Source organism: Protopterus annectens, chromosome 13.part0 (assembly GCF_019279795.1).
Source record: "Protopterus annectens isolate FY-2018-M chromosome 13.part0, PAN1.0, whole genome shotgun sequence".
In the NCBI taxonomy this organism is placed as follows: domain Eukaryota; kingdom Metazoa; phylum Chordata; order Ceratodontiformes; family Protopteridae; genus Protopterus; species Protopterus annectens.
This window is the reverse complement of record NC_056747.1, coordinates 499,994,294-500,012,225: the sequence shown is the minus strand read 5'-3', so window position 1 is coordinate 500,012,225 and position 17,932 is coordinate 499,994,294. Positions and strand designations below refer to the sequence as shown.

At 34.8% G+C, this 17,932-nt stretch overlaps 1 protein-coding gene across 1 annotated transcript in view; it reads left to right on the top strand.

Moving 5' to 3' along the window:
* LOC122787923 (dynein beta chain, flagellar outer arm-like) overlaps positions 1–17,932 on the top strand; it is a 5,188,001-nt gene that overhangs the window by 4,243,227 nt on the left and 926,842 nt on the right. Inside the window, exons 85-87 of the mRNA XM_044054850.1 lie at positions 4,787–4,914; positions 14,726–14,906; positions 17,192–17,283. Coding sequence (XP_043910785.1) covers positions 4,787–4,914; positions 14,726–14,906; positions 17,192–17,283 — 401 coding nt within the window. The remainder of the gene's footprint in view (positions 1–4,786; positions 4,915–14,725; positions 14,907–17,191; positions 17,284–17,932) is intronic.

Here is a 17,932-nt window from a genome sequence, read left to right as displayed (position 1 = left end):
CAGTCAAAAAAATCTGCACCTAGTGTATTACCAGAGAAAGAGAAAGACATTTATCACCATTTTACCTAATAGCGTTCCTCTTCTCTAACACCTGGACTGCCTAATGCATGCATTGTCATAAGTTCTGCTTATTCTCAGTTTATGTTTTAGGTTTAGCAGTTTTGGATGAAAATTTTATTTCAAAAGAGCAGGATTTTTAGCACTGATTGTATTGATTTGGAGAAGTATATATAGTTCATGCAGGGAGAGCAGAGACTTGTTGATCTCAGCTGTGATTTCTCTTTTCAGTTCCTTTACACTCCTTCATGGATTTTAAAGAAAACCATATCCAGTAAGAAAGAGAAATGCCACTATTTATACTTGCACTGAGTAAGTAAGTGCTCACCAAAGTGGAAGGACTTGGGGTTTATTCAGACCTGAAGTACCACTGGGGTCTTGATGGGAAGTAAACTAATCCTGAAGTGCCATTAGTGGCATGATGGGAAGTTAAGTGATCTTGAAGTGCCATTCGTGGCATGATGGAAGGTTAAATGATCCTGAAATACCATTGGTGGCATTGAAGGAAGTTAAGGGATCCTGAAGTGCCATTGGTGGCATAGTGAAAGGTTAAGTGATCCTGAAGTGCTGTTGGTAACATGGTGGGAAGTAAAGTGATCCTGAAGTACTGTTGGTGGCATGGTGGGAAATTAAGTGATCCTGAAGTGCCATTGGTGGCATGATGGGAAGTTAAGTGATCCTGAAGTACCATTGGTAGCATGGTAGGAATTTAATTGATCCTGGAGTGCCATTGATGGCATGATGGGAAGTTACAGGATCCTGAAGTACCACTGGTGGCATGGTGGGAAGTTAAGTGATCGTCAAGTACCATTGGTGGTATGGTGGGAAGTTAAGTGATCCTGAAGTGCCATTGGTTGCATGATGAGAAGTTAAGTGATCCTGAAGTACCACTGGTGGCATTGTGGGAAGTTTAACAATCCTGAAGTACCACTGGTGGCATGGTGGGAAGTTAAGTGATTATGAAGTACCATTGGTGGCATGGTGGGAAGTTAAGTGATCCTGAAGTGCCATTGGTGGCATGGTGGGAAATTAAGTGATGAACACCAGTGTGTTTTCATAGGTGTTTGTGCCAGTGGACTGTATTTATATATTTAATGACATTTGTTGCCAGGAAATTTCAACTGAATAATTTTATCTCTTTTCCATGGAGGTCCAGGGGGAAAAAAAAAAAACCTTCACAAATGAAATAGTAAGATTTTTATGAAAGTTAAATTAGTAATTACTTCCTTGCATGACACAAAGCGATTGTTTTCATGTATATGTAATAGAACACATGCAGCAGATAAGAATATATTCTTTTGAGTTTGGATGCATGATAATGATAAAGAGGAATAACGCACCTGCTTGATCACAGGGTACTGTAATATATTTCAAGGATTATATAATGAGTGGTCAGCATGTTACTTGGTCGGCATACAAAACATTCACCAAAACATGTCAAGCATTCATTATACTGAAAATAAAACAAATCGATGCTTAGTACACCGAAAAGGGAAACAATTTTCCTTATCCAATCATTACCCGAAACCAGACCACATTCAATTCAAATTTGTCAGAAAAATCCCTCATCCACCTTAGTAATGCAGGTTAACTCTAACATGCATCTTAACTTAAAAAGCCCTTTCTATAACAATACAACTACATCAGACAGTTTGGGCACACACCTTGCATGCATGCATGAACACACACACACAAAATCATACACCCACAAACACACACACACATACACATACACCTAGTATACATCCCATTTACCTGTTCTGACACAACCAGCATCTAACAAAATGTCCATTTAACAAACAGGACATTGGGCCAAACAACCCTGCAGTTTTGCCTGTTGACCAAAGCAACAGTCAACCAAACACACATCACCCATTTCAGGTGTGATTGTACAATATCAGAAATAGCAATGTAACATTTTTCATAGTAAGACTTGCACAGCTCTTGATTCCTTAGACTTTGAGCTTCTGTGGCATATTGGATAACTTGTAAGGCTGCAGACTTGGAGACCTGGATTTGAACTCACCAGTCTCCGTTATTTATGTATTATGATTGAGTAAGTTTAACTTGTTTGTGCCTTAGCCATTACAGCATTCATAGTTGCCACAAAAATAAAAGCAATTTTGGTGATACAAGCAGAAAACTGCCATGTACTGTATTCCACTTCAAAAGACAAGGAAAATAACATTCTTTATCATACCATGAGCAATAAGGATGTAACATCAGTATGCCATTACTTTCCCTCCTAAGTCTGAGAGCTGCAGTCACTTAGCAACACATCTGTATTTTCTGGATGCACTTTTATCCAGCTGGAGGGCTTCCAGACCCTAGTATTTGATCTACATCTGCTCACCACATGAACAGAATTTTTGTTACCCTTGGGAAAATAAGATATATTCTTGAGTAGAATAATCAGATAACAGAAGTATAGGAAGCAATGTAAAGGTTAATGTTAAGGATAATCTAAATGTCAGTTCTGTATTTAGTTACTCTTCAAAGCATGCTTGCAGTGTAACCACTTACATATCTAATGTTTATATTTTTATATAAGGCGGACAAACATAGGTCACTCCACTTTTAATTTTACTAAAAATAGTCTATACATGAGTTATATTAGAAGAATTAGTAAAACCATAATAAAATAGGAAAATCATGGAATAGCTGTTATTCTGAGATAGCTGTTAAATCGTTGCTTATAACACAACCATGAGCCTTGTAAGAATAAGATGTGTCCATACTAATATTCAATCTTTGGAGGAAGGCTTCTACAAGACAGTGACCTTTCCTGAGAGCTATATATATGTTTGTGTGTGTGTGTGTGTGTGTGTGTGTGTGTGGTTGTATGTGTGTATATGTGTATATGTGTGTATCTAAAACACATATTTCTAGTGGTATGCAACAGCGGCTGTCTTTAGCTATTCTGTCCTTACTTATCTTGTTACTGAATATTCATTAGTGTTAGCCAGTTTACTGTGAACCTCAATGCAGTATTGTTTTTCCTTGTTAAGTTTTATTCTGTATAGATTTAGTGCTCAATGTTTTTGTTTTTTATTTATTATTCAGAACACATTTCCATTGTCTATTCTTTTTGTCATATATGAATGTTTGAACAGTAGTAGATAGGGTAGAGTTGTCAGTAACAAACTGTTGTTTAGTTCACCCATCCCTTCAGAGAGTATCTCAGAGGATGATTGTTTCATTTTATAAGCAAAAGACATTCTCTCATGTTCCAAATAGCTACTAGTATAAATATGGAAGGATTTGTTAGGTCCAGGAATAACTTAAGATAGTCTCTTCTGTTGTTATATAAAGGAAGGAAAATGGATTATTTTGAAATTAATTGTAAGCTGTTCCTTGATACATACAGTTTCTTTGAGTCATAGGTCATTTTCACTAACACCAATAGTTCCAAAGATATGTACCCATGGACAGATAATGTTTTAGCTCTGCTGAGGACTTCTGAAAATCTGTTGTGGAGTAGTGGTTGCTGTATTGCTATTGTGGTTCTTCTGGTGACACAGGCTGTTAAAAGTTAGTATCCAGTAAATTAGCACCGCAGATGACTTCACTGGATGGAGTACTGAAGTTATCTAAACTTCAGAAGAACGGATAATATCTGCTCATCTTATGGTGACATCAAAATTCTTTGAAAGAAAAAAACAGCTAGCAGTCACATTAGTGCCGGAAAAATCTACTGTTGGCATGCACTAAGCTGTGTCTGTTACCTAGTTTGGATTTTGTGCCCTGGGCGTAAGCGAGAATGTAAATATAAGAGGGCTTGAATTCCTAGACTTTGTTAATCAACAGGCAACTATGTGTAAAAAAAAACTGTTTTGTCATATTAAAGATAAAATCCAAATCAGATTTTTTATCAGACAATTCTGTTTGATAGTCAAACAGTTTTAAAAATAATGTGATCTAAAATTTTGTTTGAGCAGAATAATTTAAGATAAAATGTACCATGCCATGATGAATTATTGCTGTTGATATTCTGGATTTTGTCTGCTAAAATACATTGTCTAGTCTACTTTGCTAATTTGTTCTTTCTGTTAAAAGAAACACAACAGTATATTAGATCATAGGTTTGATTGATTGTCTGATAATGATCATTTGATCAAAGTCTAATGTGTGGGCTACATTATGTGTTATAAGAGGTAATAAGCACTTCTGCTTGGTGAAGTTATCTTGAATTAGAGTGACTGTAATGCCTGGCATACCTGTCAACCTGTTAAAGCAAGAAATCTGGACAAAGTCCACATAATGGGGGTGGAGGGTGACAAAGGCCCCAAAATAAAGACAATTATTAAATATTCTTCTTATAAACTTAGAAACTTGATAGTTTAACAGGTATTTGCATTTTTCGGAAGGATATGAAGTTTGAAACTCAAATGCCTGCTATTATTTTCTCACTTCAGTTCTCAAAGATTCAACAGAAAACCGCTATTTTATGAGACACAGAGCAAAAATATGAAGCAAAAATGTGGGCATGCTGTAAAAATCTGAACAGTTGAGAGGTATGACCTGGGTCTCACTAAACTGATTGTTCAAATCACAAAAGCTTGATTGCTGAGACCTCCGAGTCTGCTAGTACTGCCTTTACAAGAGTTGCATGTTAGGTCATATCTCATGTGGTTCTTTTGGCTGAGCTTCTTGGAAGGCTGATATGACAGTATAGTGTGATCATCTGTCCTTTATCACCTAATATTTGATATATGTTGTTTTCTTTTAGATGCTGCTCAGAGTAAACTTGGGATACTTATTCTCCTTCAGCCAGCCCAGCTGCATTGTGGGAAACCTTCTGCTGGTACCATAGTCAAGACAGTACCACCCAAAACAATCATCTGCAAATCTGCTGTGGTAAAATCAAATTTTTTGAGTCTTATTTTTTGGCAGTGAACTGCTTAAGATAGCATGCTACTCGGAATGTGTGGAGGAACAGAAGATCAAATATGTAGAACTCATTTGTCTCAGATGAAGAATGAAGCATTTTTAAATGTTTGCAAGACTGAAATAAGAAACTAATTTCATATTAGAAAGACTAGTAAAAGTTATAAGAACTTATATATGAATTCTTTAACTTGTCATCAATAGAATATACAGCTCTAAGAGACTTACAACATGATAAAAAATTTACAATAAAACAGGTAGACATCCTTTTTTATTGAATTAATGTATGAAATGTTATCTGATGAAGATATCTGTAAGACAGTGTTCAAATATCAAACTGTGAAATTGATATAAAATTTTAAATTATATTTATATAATTTACGTATGTCTGGGTTCTGTCAAATTAGTTGTTTGAATACTTTAATGTGCCAGAACCCATGATATCATGGATTTATCTGCTTTCAAAAATGCACAAAAATATGAAGAGGCCACCTTTGAGACATATAGTCTCTGATGGAGGGTGGGTGACTGAACCTCTCCCCATCTATATGGAGAAATTATTTAGTAGTGAAGTTGTTACGAGATGAACCATCTTTTGTGATAGCAAACATTTCTTAAGTGCTCTCTATGAATGGGACATTAAAAATCAGACAAATGACTTTCATCTAGGTGCTATTAATATTAGGTCAGTTTTTACTGTTATTCCAGCTAGAGACAGTATTGATTTTATTAAAAGTTATTTGAGTGTCAGTACATATTTCACTAACTCTAAGATAAGTTTTAAATGTTCGTTATTAGAATTACTATTAGAAAATATTTTTTTTTTTATTTTGATGATAAATATTATGTCCAGAAGACAGGGATGGTGATGGACTAAGTGTGTGCTAATTCTACTGCAGATATGCTCCTTATGCAGTGGGAAAATAATTATTTCCCTTTGATTTTTATAAATGAAATATTTTATATTATGCATGCTTTGTTATAGATGTATTCTTAGTATGTAGAGGTTCTTTAACTGAGATTTGTAGATTTACTGAGTCAATGACAGATATTTTTAAAGTTTGAAATGAAGCACTCTAATGTAACTATAGAGTTATTGGATATACAAGTTACCAAGTCAGTAAATGGCCTATACACTAGACACTATAAGAAAGATCATAAGAAAAATATTTATTTGCTTCATACTAGTATGCATCCAAAATACATCTTAAATAATGTAATTAAGGGAAAATTGTTGAGGGCAGCTAGGCTAACTGCTCTTGATGTTGAGTTGGAGACAGTACCAAATTAATTTTGTGCTTATTTTACTGCTAAAGGTTATAATAAGGATAAATCTACATATGCCAAGGAGGAAATATTAAATGATTGGTCAGAGAATGCTAGACCTTTTCTAACCCTGTTCATATAACAAAAGAGAAGGTGAAAGTCAATGTTTTATTTCATCTTATAACCTGTACAAGGGATGAGGGTTTCATTTGTGAGATTATCAGAAAAAAATGGAATATTTTAATAACTGATGTGTAACTTAGGAATATAGTGGGTGAGGTGCCTAAGTTTATTTTTATTCCAAAGACATGCATCTGGAGCATTTCTCCCTGGGCCTCCACTGAAAATGGGCTCTGGCTCAGTTGGACTTTCCTGATAAACACAATGTTAAATAATTAAATAAATAAATTAAATATTATCATGAATCTTAAAAGGAAGTTCTGGTACAAAAGATTGAATGTTGGGTCACATACTATGACAAAATGACCTGTGATTTCTGCTTGATATGCAAATCTGTAAACAAGACTAATACTTATCTTAAAACTACAATAGCACCACTTGAACCATACAACAACACAGCGAAAGAAAACCAGTGAAAATGCTTCTTATATTCACCAAAAGCAATTTAATTCCACAATTGACTTTTTCTTAGCGCCTCGGCCACACTCAGCCTTTACAGAGTAAAATTGTTTCAGTAATAAAACCTTTCTTTATATACTATTTAGAACACCATTAATTACATAATTATATACATTCAATTAAAACTAAAACAGGGCTTTATCTTAAAGTAAAATACACTCTAAATAAAACTCTGCCAATTACATTCTTTATTTAATCCATAAAATCCGTAAAGTATTATATTTAATAATCAAAATAGATTCCTTTTTTCTCAATAAATGTTTTAACATCTCACCACTTTCATATAGTTGTACTATTTGTTCCAAAACTGTTATTTTAAAACTACTAAAATCCCCCAAGTGTGTTGTATTAAAATGTTCAGCTACAGGGCTTATACTTTTATTTTTCTTTATATCTCTCACATGCTCTTTAGCTCTTTCTCACAGGCTTCTTTTAGTCTCACCTATATAATATTTCTCACATGAGCACCCTATAGCATAAATACTATTTTTACTAATGTAAGAATATATGCCCCAAGTAATAAACTTTTTTCTATTAATTGTATCAAAACTTGTTGTAATATACTGACAAATTGAACATTCGCCACATGGAAAAGTACCTGTTTTCATTAAATTACTTGTAATTCTATCCTTTGGTTTAAAATATTTACTATGGACTAAAAAATCTTTAAGACTCCTTCCCCTTTGATATGAAAATTTTAAATCTATTTGGGAAAGTGAAGGAACCTCCTTTTTTAGTTGTTCCCAATAACCTTTAACTAGTTCATTTAACCTCTCAGAAAACACTGTATATTTGGAAACAAAAAATAAAGAATTATACTCAGATATTTCTTTATCTCTACTGTTGGTATTTCTCAATCTACCACTTTTTATTTGTGTATTCCCAAAAATTTTCAAAAAACTTTTATCTACTGTATCTGAGCTATGGCCCCTCTCTATAAACATAGCAGCAATCTTTCTAGCTTCTTCACATGCTTCCAATCTATTATTGCACAGCCTTTTTATTCTTAACATTTCTCCATAGGGAATTGAAGCTAATGTATGATAGGGGTGACAACTACTGGCATGTAACATCAAATTAACCTGATCAAACTTTCTATGTATTTTAGTATGAATTTCAGCACCCAACTTCCCCTCAAGTGTTTTATCCAAAAAAATTACCTTCAAGCCTACTTGAACTCCATCAAATTGAATATCATATTTATTTGTATTAAGATATTGTATAAACTCATTTACTTGATTCCTACCCCCCCCCCGACAAACAAAAATCAAATCATCTATAAACCTAAAATATCTAATAACAAAACTTCTAAAAAATGTACTTCTGTATATATGTACTTGCTCCACCAACCCCATGAATAGATTGGCATATGCTGGGGCAATACCTGCCCCCATGTCTGTACCTTTCTTCTGTCTATACAGAGTACCATCAAATTCAAAAATATTATCTTTTAAACAAAAATATAACAATTCTTTAATATAATGTGTCCTAGGACTATCTCCCAAAAAATGTTGTATTGCTTCTAGACCAAAACAGTGTTGTATATTTGTATATAAACTAACCACATCCACTGTTATAAAATACATGTCTTCTGTCCATCCTATTCCTTTAATTTTATATAGAAAATAAAAGAATTCTTAATATACGAGGGAAGTTAGAAGACTTTCTCTTTCAAAAATTCATGCAAAAAGCAACAAAGATTTTGTGAAAAATAACCTATTGCTGACACTATAGGTCAACCTGGAGGTTTATTCAATCTCTTATGAATTTTGGGAACACAAAAAAACTTTGCCACTGTATTTTCCTTCATAATAAATTTAGTTGTAATGTCATTAGTCATAAAATAATGTAATCTAACCACCTTATTTAACAAGGCTTCAAAATCTTGCTGTGCCTGTATCAAAATACTTTCATTTACTTTCCTATAAGTTTCTGTATCATTCGAATGGCACATGCACATTTGATAATAATCTAATGAATTCATTACCACTAATTTACCTCCCTTATCTGAGGGTTTAAATACTATGTCATCATTCATACTCCTTTGTTTTAATTTAGTCCATTCAATTGTAGTTAAATTATATTCCTTTTCCATTTTCTTAAACTCATCTAATTCTTTTTCCAATATTAAATTAAATGCATTAGAGAAACGTTGTATATGAAGATTTTTACAAGGCAGCATAAACATACTTTTCTCTGGTAACTTACTTGTGTCAAGTAAGTGATACACATTATTCTCACCACCCGAATCACATGAATAAAAACTGTCTTCATTACTAGAATCTGTTGTTACATTAAGCGTATTATCCTTCTTACTTTCATAGTTAAAAAAATAATCTTTCAAGTGCATTTTATGTACTAATTTAAAAATGTCCCCTTTCAAGTCATGTATCCTCGGTAATACTGTAGGTATAAATTTAATACCCTTTTGTAACACAGATAATTCTGTGTCATCAAAAACATAATTAGACAAATTTCCAACATATTGTGAAGAGTCAATACAGTCTACCTGGTTATTTCATCCATTTGCCTCTTTTATATCGGTCATATCCCAGATCTCTGTCCCTGCCAGCTTTGTTTTCTGTTGCCATTGTTCTGGCCATTATTTCCTCGGAATGTCCTCCAAAAAGATTCAGTATCTCCAGCCCTAGGGAGATTTTGAAATTCCTGTTCTACCTGTTCTTCTTCGGCTGAAGACGCTCCACTCTTCCCCGAGTAAAAACTTCTGTTTCTCAGCAGCCGGGATGTATTCTGATCTTTTTGAAAACTGACACTGCGATGTTTCTGTTTCACATTGGTTGAAAGTAAAAAAGCTTTTTTATGCTCATAATCTTTGATATCCCTCTGTAACTTTTTTTTCTTGTGATTAATCAAATCTTTTTCAAAAGATGACAGTCTATCACTGATGTTAAACAAAAATGATTCTAGAGCAGTATTTGATGTTAATTTAGTAATTTCATCACATATTTTTTTTGATTTTCTGCATTAATTTACTTCTTTTATAATTGTCTCTCTCTATTAATATAGTTACCCACTCTGTACTACACCGATGTGCTGCTGCTATCCATCTCTCATGGAATTTAATTTCTTGCTCCTCTGTCAGCTCAAAAGGAATAGAAGGACTTTTTACTGCACGTAGTCCCCGTGGGGTAATTTGTAATTCCTGATATCTTTGAAGACTATTTATATTATAAAATATGACAGTTTCCTTGAATATTAATTTTTCTAACTGGGAACATAGTTCATGTGTTGCTGGCAACGAAGAAACTTCTGTTTTTTTTACCCATTGCAGCAAAAGGATTAACAGTCACTCTTCGCCGGGAATCTTCCCATTTCTTTAAAACACTCGACACAGTATTGGACTGTACTTCTGGGGTAGTGTTATTTTGATAACTGGATACACCACCTTCATTTTCTCCCATATGTTGCATATCCAAATAACCATTAGTTTGTCCATTTCTTTGTATTAATTCCAAACCAATTTCCCGAAAAATACGGGGAAAGGAACGCATGGATTCACTGGTCATCTTTAAATCTTAGAACTACAATAGCACCACTTGAACCATACAACAATACAGTGAAAGAAAACCAGTGAAAATGCATTCTTATATTCACCAAAAGCAATTTAATTCCACAATTGACTTTCTCTTAGTGCCTCGGCCACACTCAGCCTTTACAGAGTAAAATTGTTTCAGTAATAAAACCTTTCTTTATATACTATTTAGAACACCATTAATTACATAATTATATACATTCAATTAAAACTAAAACAGGGCTTTATCTTAAAGTAAAATACCCTCTAAATAAAACTCTGCCAATTACATTCTTTATTTAATCCATAAGGTTGTAAAGTATTATATTTAATATTCAAAATAGATTCCTTTTTTCTCAATAATTTTAACATCTCACCACTTTCATATAGTTGTACTATTTGTTCCAAAACTGTTATTTTAAAACTACTAAAATCCCCCAAGTGTGTTGTATTAAAATGTTCAGCTACAGGGCTTATAGTTTTATTTTTCTTTATATCTCTCACATGCTCTTTAACTCTGTCTCCCAGGCTTCTTTTAGTCTCACCTATATAATATTTCTCACATGAGCACCCTATAGCATAAATAATATTTCTACTAATGCAAGAATATATGCCCCAAGTAATAAACTTTTTTCTATTAATTGTATCAAAACTTGTTGCAATATACTGACAAATTGAACATTTGCCACATGGAAAAGTGTTTATTTTTATTCCAAAGACATGCGTCTAGAGCATTTCTCCCTGGGCCTCCACTGAAAATGGGCTCTTGCTCAGTTGGACTTTCCTGATAAACACAATGTTAAATAATTAAATAAATAAATTAAATATTATGATGAATCTTAAAAGGAAGTTCTGGTACAAAAGACTGAATGTTGGGTCACATACTATAACAAAATGGCACTCACCTGTGATTTCTGCTTGATATGCAAATCTGTAAATAAGACTAATACTTATGTTTGTTGGAAAACAGGTAAACATTTTACCTTTTGGCAGTATGCACATTGTGCAATATTTATTTAGCTGAATGCCACACATGTTTTGCTTATTAGATAGGCAAAACCAACCGCCAGTTTAAAGAGCATATTTATGAGCATATATTTGACATAAATAAGAGAAAAATCACAAATGGCCTAGCATGACATTTATCATAAAAGGGTGAAAACAATACATTTAGATTTCAAGTTTAATAATTTATGTTTGTTAATCCAAGAGATGGCAACCTGATCAATAGAACTGAAGCTGATGAATTAAAGTGGACAATTCAAACTGATTCTTTTAAAATCCCTGGACTTAACAATGTTTTATTTTTGAAACGTATTCAAAAAACATATGCTTGAGGTATGAATGTGTTTAAGAATGTATTAATTTATATGTTCTAATGATGGTGCTCCATTTTCCTCCCACATTCTAAAGGCATGCAGTGGGTGGACTGGACACTCTAAACTGGCCCTGGGTGTGAGTGTGTGTGGAAAGTCTGTGGTGCACCCTTTGCAGAGGGTTGATTCTTGGGCTAGGAGCTTGATCCCGTAAAATCTGTACCTGCTATGGAAACAATGAGTGCTGAAGGGCACTTGTTGCCCAATGTGCTGCATGCATGGGAATGAATCCAGGCTCCACAATGTTCTAATAACATTAATGTTTGATGATGTCAATGACCATGTGATCAAATTTTTGCATATAAGATGGTATAAGTTTTTCAGAACCTGAGGTTGCCGTTATGCAAAAACATATTAGCTTTGTTTTTGTTTATTAAAGATTAATATATGACACATGGTGTATTTAGCTATTTTTTGGGATATTTTGGGATATTTCTGGGGATATTCTGGTTGCCAAATAACATATTACTTTGTCTTGTTGTTTCTAATTTTGGAAAAAATATATTGATGCAATATACCAGTTGTCTCATGTTTACTGACAACCACGTTATTCTTAAGCAGACAAACATGGTATGTAATTACACTATATCTTAGGAGGTAAGCCTCTCTCATACAGACACTGATATTTCCAAACAAGTTGCCTATAACATAAATGTTATATTTACTATGGGGAAAACACAAACACATATAATGCTGATACTCTTAAATACATTCTTCCCAAACATTGCCCCCAGCAACCTCCCAAACACCATATGAAGTCCACTCTTCTCTTGACAAGCTTTCTTGTTTTGCAAAGCTTCTAACAAAATTTAAAAATGCTCAGACTGATGCATAGTACTTGTTTTTCTTCAGTTTCTTTTGGAGATGCCTACAATTCAGAAACTGCATGTAACTATTGAGTCTCTAAATACTTGCACATATGTGTTTGGTTTGTGTGTGTGTGTGTGTGTGTGTGTGGGGATGGTATGTGGGTGCCATGCACTGGCTTGCCATTGAGAACTGGTTCTTCTCCTTATATTCCTGATTGAAGGTATTGGTTCTGGCTCCCATGTCTCCCAGACAATGTAAAGTGGCTGCTGGAGAATAAATGCAAAAAGTAAGCATGCACGTGTTTAGAGCTGTTCAACAGAGATGGCTTCCCCAGTGTCCCTAGAGTTTGCTGTTTCCTAAAATTAGCTGTAGATGTACTTAACAATGGTTTTAACTGCCTTTCAACCATGCATTCACCTAATATGTCTGACATGGATTTCCCATTACATCTGGGATGTGTCACACTGGTTTTGCTATATGAATGGATTTGCCTTACCCAAACTTAAAACACCTGTGCCTGAGGGTGTATCTGGTTATTAGGTTTGTCTTTAGAGCCCAGCTCTTCTAGGCCATTCAATAACATTTCTATCAGTTGAAATTTTACTTTTGCTTTGAGGAGGTTCATACAGATTGCTAAACATTCATACACTTGTCTTCTCGCAAAATGTTGTGGAAAGAAAACTCTGAATCTTCAGTAGATTTAATGTATTGTCAGAAATTAATATCGAAAGGTAGAAACAGTGTATTAATGTTTTACTACTGATGCCAAATTAAAAAGTGTGTTACTGTTATTACTTTACTGGGAACATCATACATTGTGCATGGTAATGCTCTAATAAGCTGTATCACTTGGATCTGGATTTAATTCCCTTATTTCTCATTTTTATGCACATACTGTGAGTGTAAGCAAACCACTGAACTGACTAAAACTATTTAATTACCCCAATAAAAAGACTGTTGTGTCCAGTGGGACTTATTTGCACAGTGTCTGTGGCAAAGCAGGTAAGAAACTCACCTTTGGTGCAGAAGGCTGTGGCTTCTATTCCCACATCAGGTAGATGGACTTCTGGTACTGCATTTCAGCATAAGGTGTGGCTGCACTCCTGAGTGTCTTTCCTTTGACTGAAACATTAAACCGAGGTCCCAGTAACTCATTTGGATGTAAAAGATCTCACGGTACCTGTTGAAGAGAATAGGACAAGTTCTCCAATGTCCTAGTCAAATATCCCCTGGTAGTATAAATATCATCTCAGGACTCCCCTGAAAAAAGGCCAATAGCCTAGTGGGACTAACCTGTTCAAGAAAAGGTTAAATAAAAATAAATACAATTTACATAGTAAACTAATCAGTCATTTGACTGTCTGAGACAAATCACTGGCCTTCTGTACTGCAGTACCATAAATACTCTTTCTATAATTAAAAATAATATGAAAAGACAGATAAAACTTCTCAATGACTTTCCCAAAACTTGAGATAGGTAGCTATTTTCAGTGCCATTTTGCATTATAACCTTTAAGCTTGGAATCAAACAAATTTCCTTTCAGGACAACTGTCTAGGTTATCCTAAGGGGGGACTTATGCCTGGCCTACAGAGCAATCCAAGACCCAAACCTAATGAACTTGCTGCATATCCTTAAATCAAATAGGACTAGGGCTACTCGTTTCAAGCACCTAAATATGGCCTACAACTTAAATAGGACATGCTGGAGGGACACATTTACCTCTCAGCAACTGCCGCATCTTTGGAACAGGCTATCACTTCATGTGAAGCAGCGCACCTCTATGACATGGTTCAAGACAATCCTGATGAGTGGATGGGGCACCGTAATTTCTTACCGGGGATAGTGCCTGCAATCCTCCTGGAAATGGACGGTCATCACTAAACGCAGTCTTTGGTATTGACTAGTATTTCTGTGGTATTACATTGGGATGAAATGGCTAGACTTAAAACGACCTCCGGGTCGATAGCCTAGTAATCTCCTATGATCTTATGATTATATTTATTGCATTCACTGTTTTTCACTTATATTTTCTTTTGGCTTTTGTTAAATATTTTGTATTCTGCCTGTGAGTTACAAACAGTTAAGGTTATAGATTGTTGTTCAGTCATTGTTATTTAATGCTAAATTAAAAGCACCTTCTTGTTTGCTTTTTTCAGGAGATGGGCATTTCTGTAAGTCCATTTAGTGCAAGGGAAGGCTGTGAAAATGAAATAGAAGCAGCACTCGAAGACATATTAAAGAAAGATAGCTGGTTGCTCATAGAGAATCTTCAGCTGGCATCTAAGTCATTTCTCAGGAGACTTCATCATATTCTGAATAACGCAAAAAAACTGAGAGGTAAAAGCAGTATAAAAATCCAGGTACTGATGACAGTTTTAAAAGTGATTTATGAAAGCAGTGCTTCTACAACTATTAAATGTTTAAAAATGAAAGAAGAAATAGGTGTGTGTGTGTGTGTGTGTGTGTGTGTGTGTGTGTGTGTGTGTGTGTGTGTGTGTGTGTGTGTGTGTGTGTATACTTTGGACTCCATAATGAAGCAGTTTAATTTGCTGTCAAAGCTTTGTAAAATATTTTCAATATGCATAAAAAAACATAATTTATTAGAGCACTAACACTTACTGGTTTGTCCATTGAACGGGTGTTATCACACATTCAGGATTACATTACCCATCTGAGTTTACTGTAATATTTGCTTAGCATACATCCCAGCTTGTGTTATTGATTGCACACTCACTTGCGTACACTCGCACATACATGCAGACATACACACACATACATGCACACAGACATACACACACACATACACGCACACACACACACACACATTCACACACACACATTCACACACACACACACACACACACACACACACACACACACACACACACACACACACACACACACACACACAATTATATTTTCCATACTGTCTCTTTTTTTGTGTGTGTGTTTTTCCCCTATTCTGAATAAGTGAAGCAGTAATATAGAAGTACCGTGGGATAGCAGTGGTGTCTAGTTGAGGCTGCAAAAGATGCTGCGAATGTAAAAATGGGCTTTCCTACACACTCTGGTCTTTGAAAAGACTTCTCTAGAACTGAATGAGTTCCTGACCACAACATGTTCAGTAAGTGAGTGAAAGCACAGACTGAGTAACAGATCTCTTGTTAGCCACCCTGAGGCAGTGCTGTATCTGGGTCATCACAGGAATTGACAAGGGAAATGCTGTCACTGTAGAATATCTTGTCTTCACTTAAAGCTTTGACACAATATATAACAGAAGGATGATGTGGAAATTAAACCTCATGCAGGATGGATGCAGCTAACTGTGATGGGTGGGGAATTGCAAAGCTCACTGGATGCAAATGCTACAGTCGCAGGTAAAGGAGTGGAGGGTGTCTATCTGGTGACAAGCCAGTGAGCAGTCTTTTCTCTCAAGATAGATTGCTAATGTCAGTTTGTTCAGCATATTTGTTTCAAATGTCACCCTAAAGCAGGATAATAATATCTACCCTTTTATTGATGACACCATAATATAGATACGTGGTTGAAGATAGAGGTGCATCTTGCAGCATGACCTCATGAGACCTGTGGTAGGGGTATGAAAGTGGCATCTTTTTTTTTTTTTGTGAAGAATGTAAGATTTACTTCAGAGATGAAAAAGTAGCAGTGCTTACATATATTATCTTAGGAAAGAAGGAAATGTATCCAGTTATTAAACTTTGCCTGTGTTGACTTATGCTATACAGTGTGAGGGGGCAGGAGCAATGACTAACACCTTGACTAGGTTTTCATAATATGAACCTAAGAGTTGTAAAAGTCATTCATCTTTCAAGCAAGACACTGGTGAAAGCACATCTAGAATGTGATATTCCATTTCTGAGGTCTAAGTCTTGGAATGATATCAAGCTTAATGAGTTTCCAGCAGTGAGTTATTGAGTCATTAAGATGAATGTGGGGATGTTAGGTACCGAAAGAGGCACAGGGCATTCATGTTTGCAAAGGAGGAGAGAAGAGGAAAGGAGATAATTAATGTGAATGTACATCATCAACTGCAGGCAGGTAGTTGATGTAGGACTGCGAAAGCAAAGATGGCTGAGTCAGCAGAATGGAAATCATATGCAACATGAAGAAATGTTACTTTACAGGCTGGCTGTAAAACTCTGGGATGCATTATTAAGAGTGGACTAGAGTGATATAGATTTTCAGAGAGGTATAATTTTGCTTAGGAAAGGTGGAAAAATTAGTAGGGTCATGGTGTCCTGCTAACAGGTGTTTACAGTACTTGCATGGATTCAAATGGATTCAGTGGACAAGTCATTTTTACTATAGTATCTTTATATGTTTTTTTCATCTACTATCTTTTGCTCACTCTCTCTGTCTCTTTATACATACATACACATATAAATAAAATACACAGACAAATATATATATGTACATGTATGCATATATATTTATATGTACTAGTAGATATTGGTGATACTTGTACACAAATTAAAGTTTGAACATGTATTAGTCTCTGCTAACTCATTTAGTTACATAAGAATTCACATAGTCAAACATCTCTGACTAAAAGTATACATTACAAATAAAGCATACTCTTATTATTCTCCTTATGAATACAGAAACTCGGAACCTAAAAAATCACTTCTGTGTCTGGCTGACTTCTGAACCTGGAGCACGATTTACAGAGGACTTTCTGGCAGCATTGTATAAAGTAAGAGCAATAACATTTAGTGTTTGTGTAAGCATTGCAAATATTAAAAATATTACTGTTTATCATTATTGCTGGTATGGCATATCATAAAAAGTACTTTAAATGTACTTTTGTAAAATTTTTCTACTGGTGGTTGTATGTATTGTATATTTTCATCTCTTGTAATCTTTTGTTTTTCTGATGACTGTAAGACTAAGTTTCAGATTTCACTCAATGTGGGATCCAAAGAGACATTCAAGGGTAAAACAAACTGATATGTGTGATGCTATTCTCAAATTACAAGAGAGTATAGTATGCATGCTTTTGAATACTATACTTTGGATGCGGCACAAAAGTGTTTCTGTGGCTGTGGTAATTTGGAGTGTGTGTTAAAGATTGCTATGCAGTGGAGAGAGGTAGTTAGAATACACCTGCTGAACTCCTATTCCTACAGTGGAGTTATTCAAATTCAACAATGCATATAGTCCCAGTGAGCATTGGAGGAATATTATAGGGTTACCACCTGTCCCTGTTTGTACAGGACAGCCCCCTTTTTGGCAGATGTGTCCTACAAAAAAATAATAAAATCAAAATAACAAATGTGTTGAGATTTAGGACAAAAAATATTTCCTAAGTTTTCTTTAATAGTTGCATAAAACAATTATTGTAT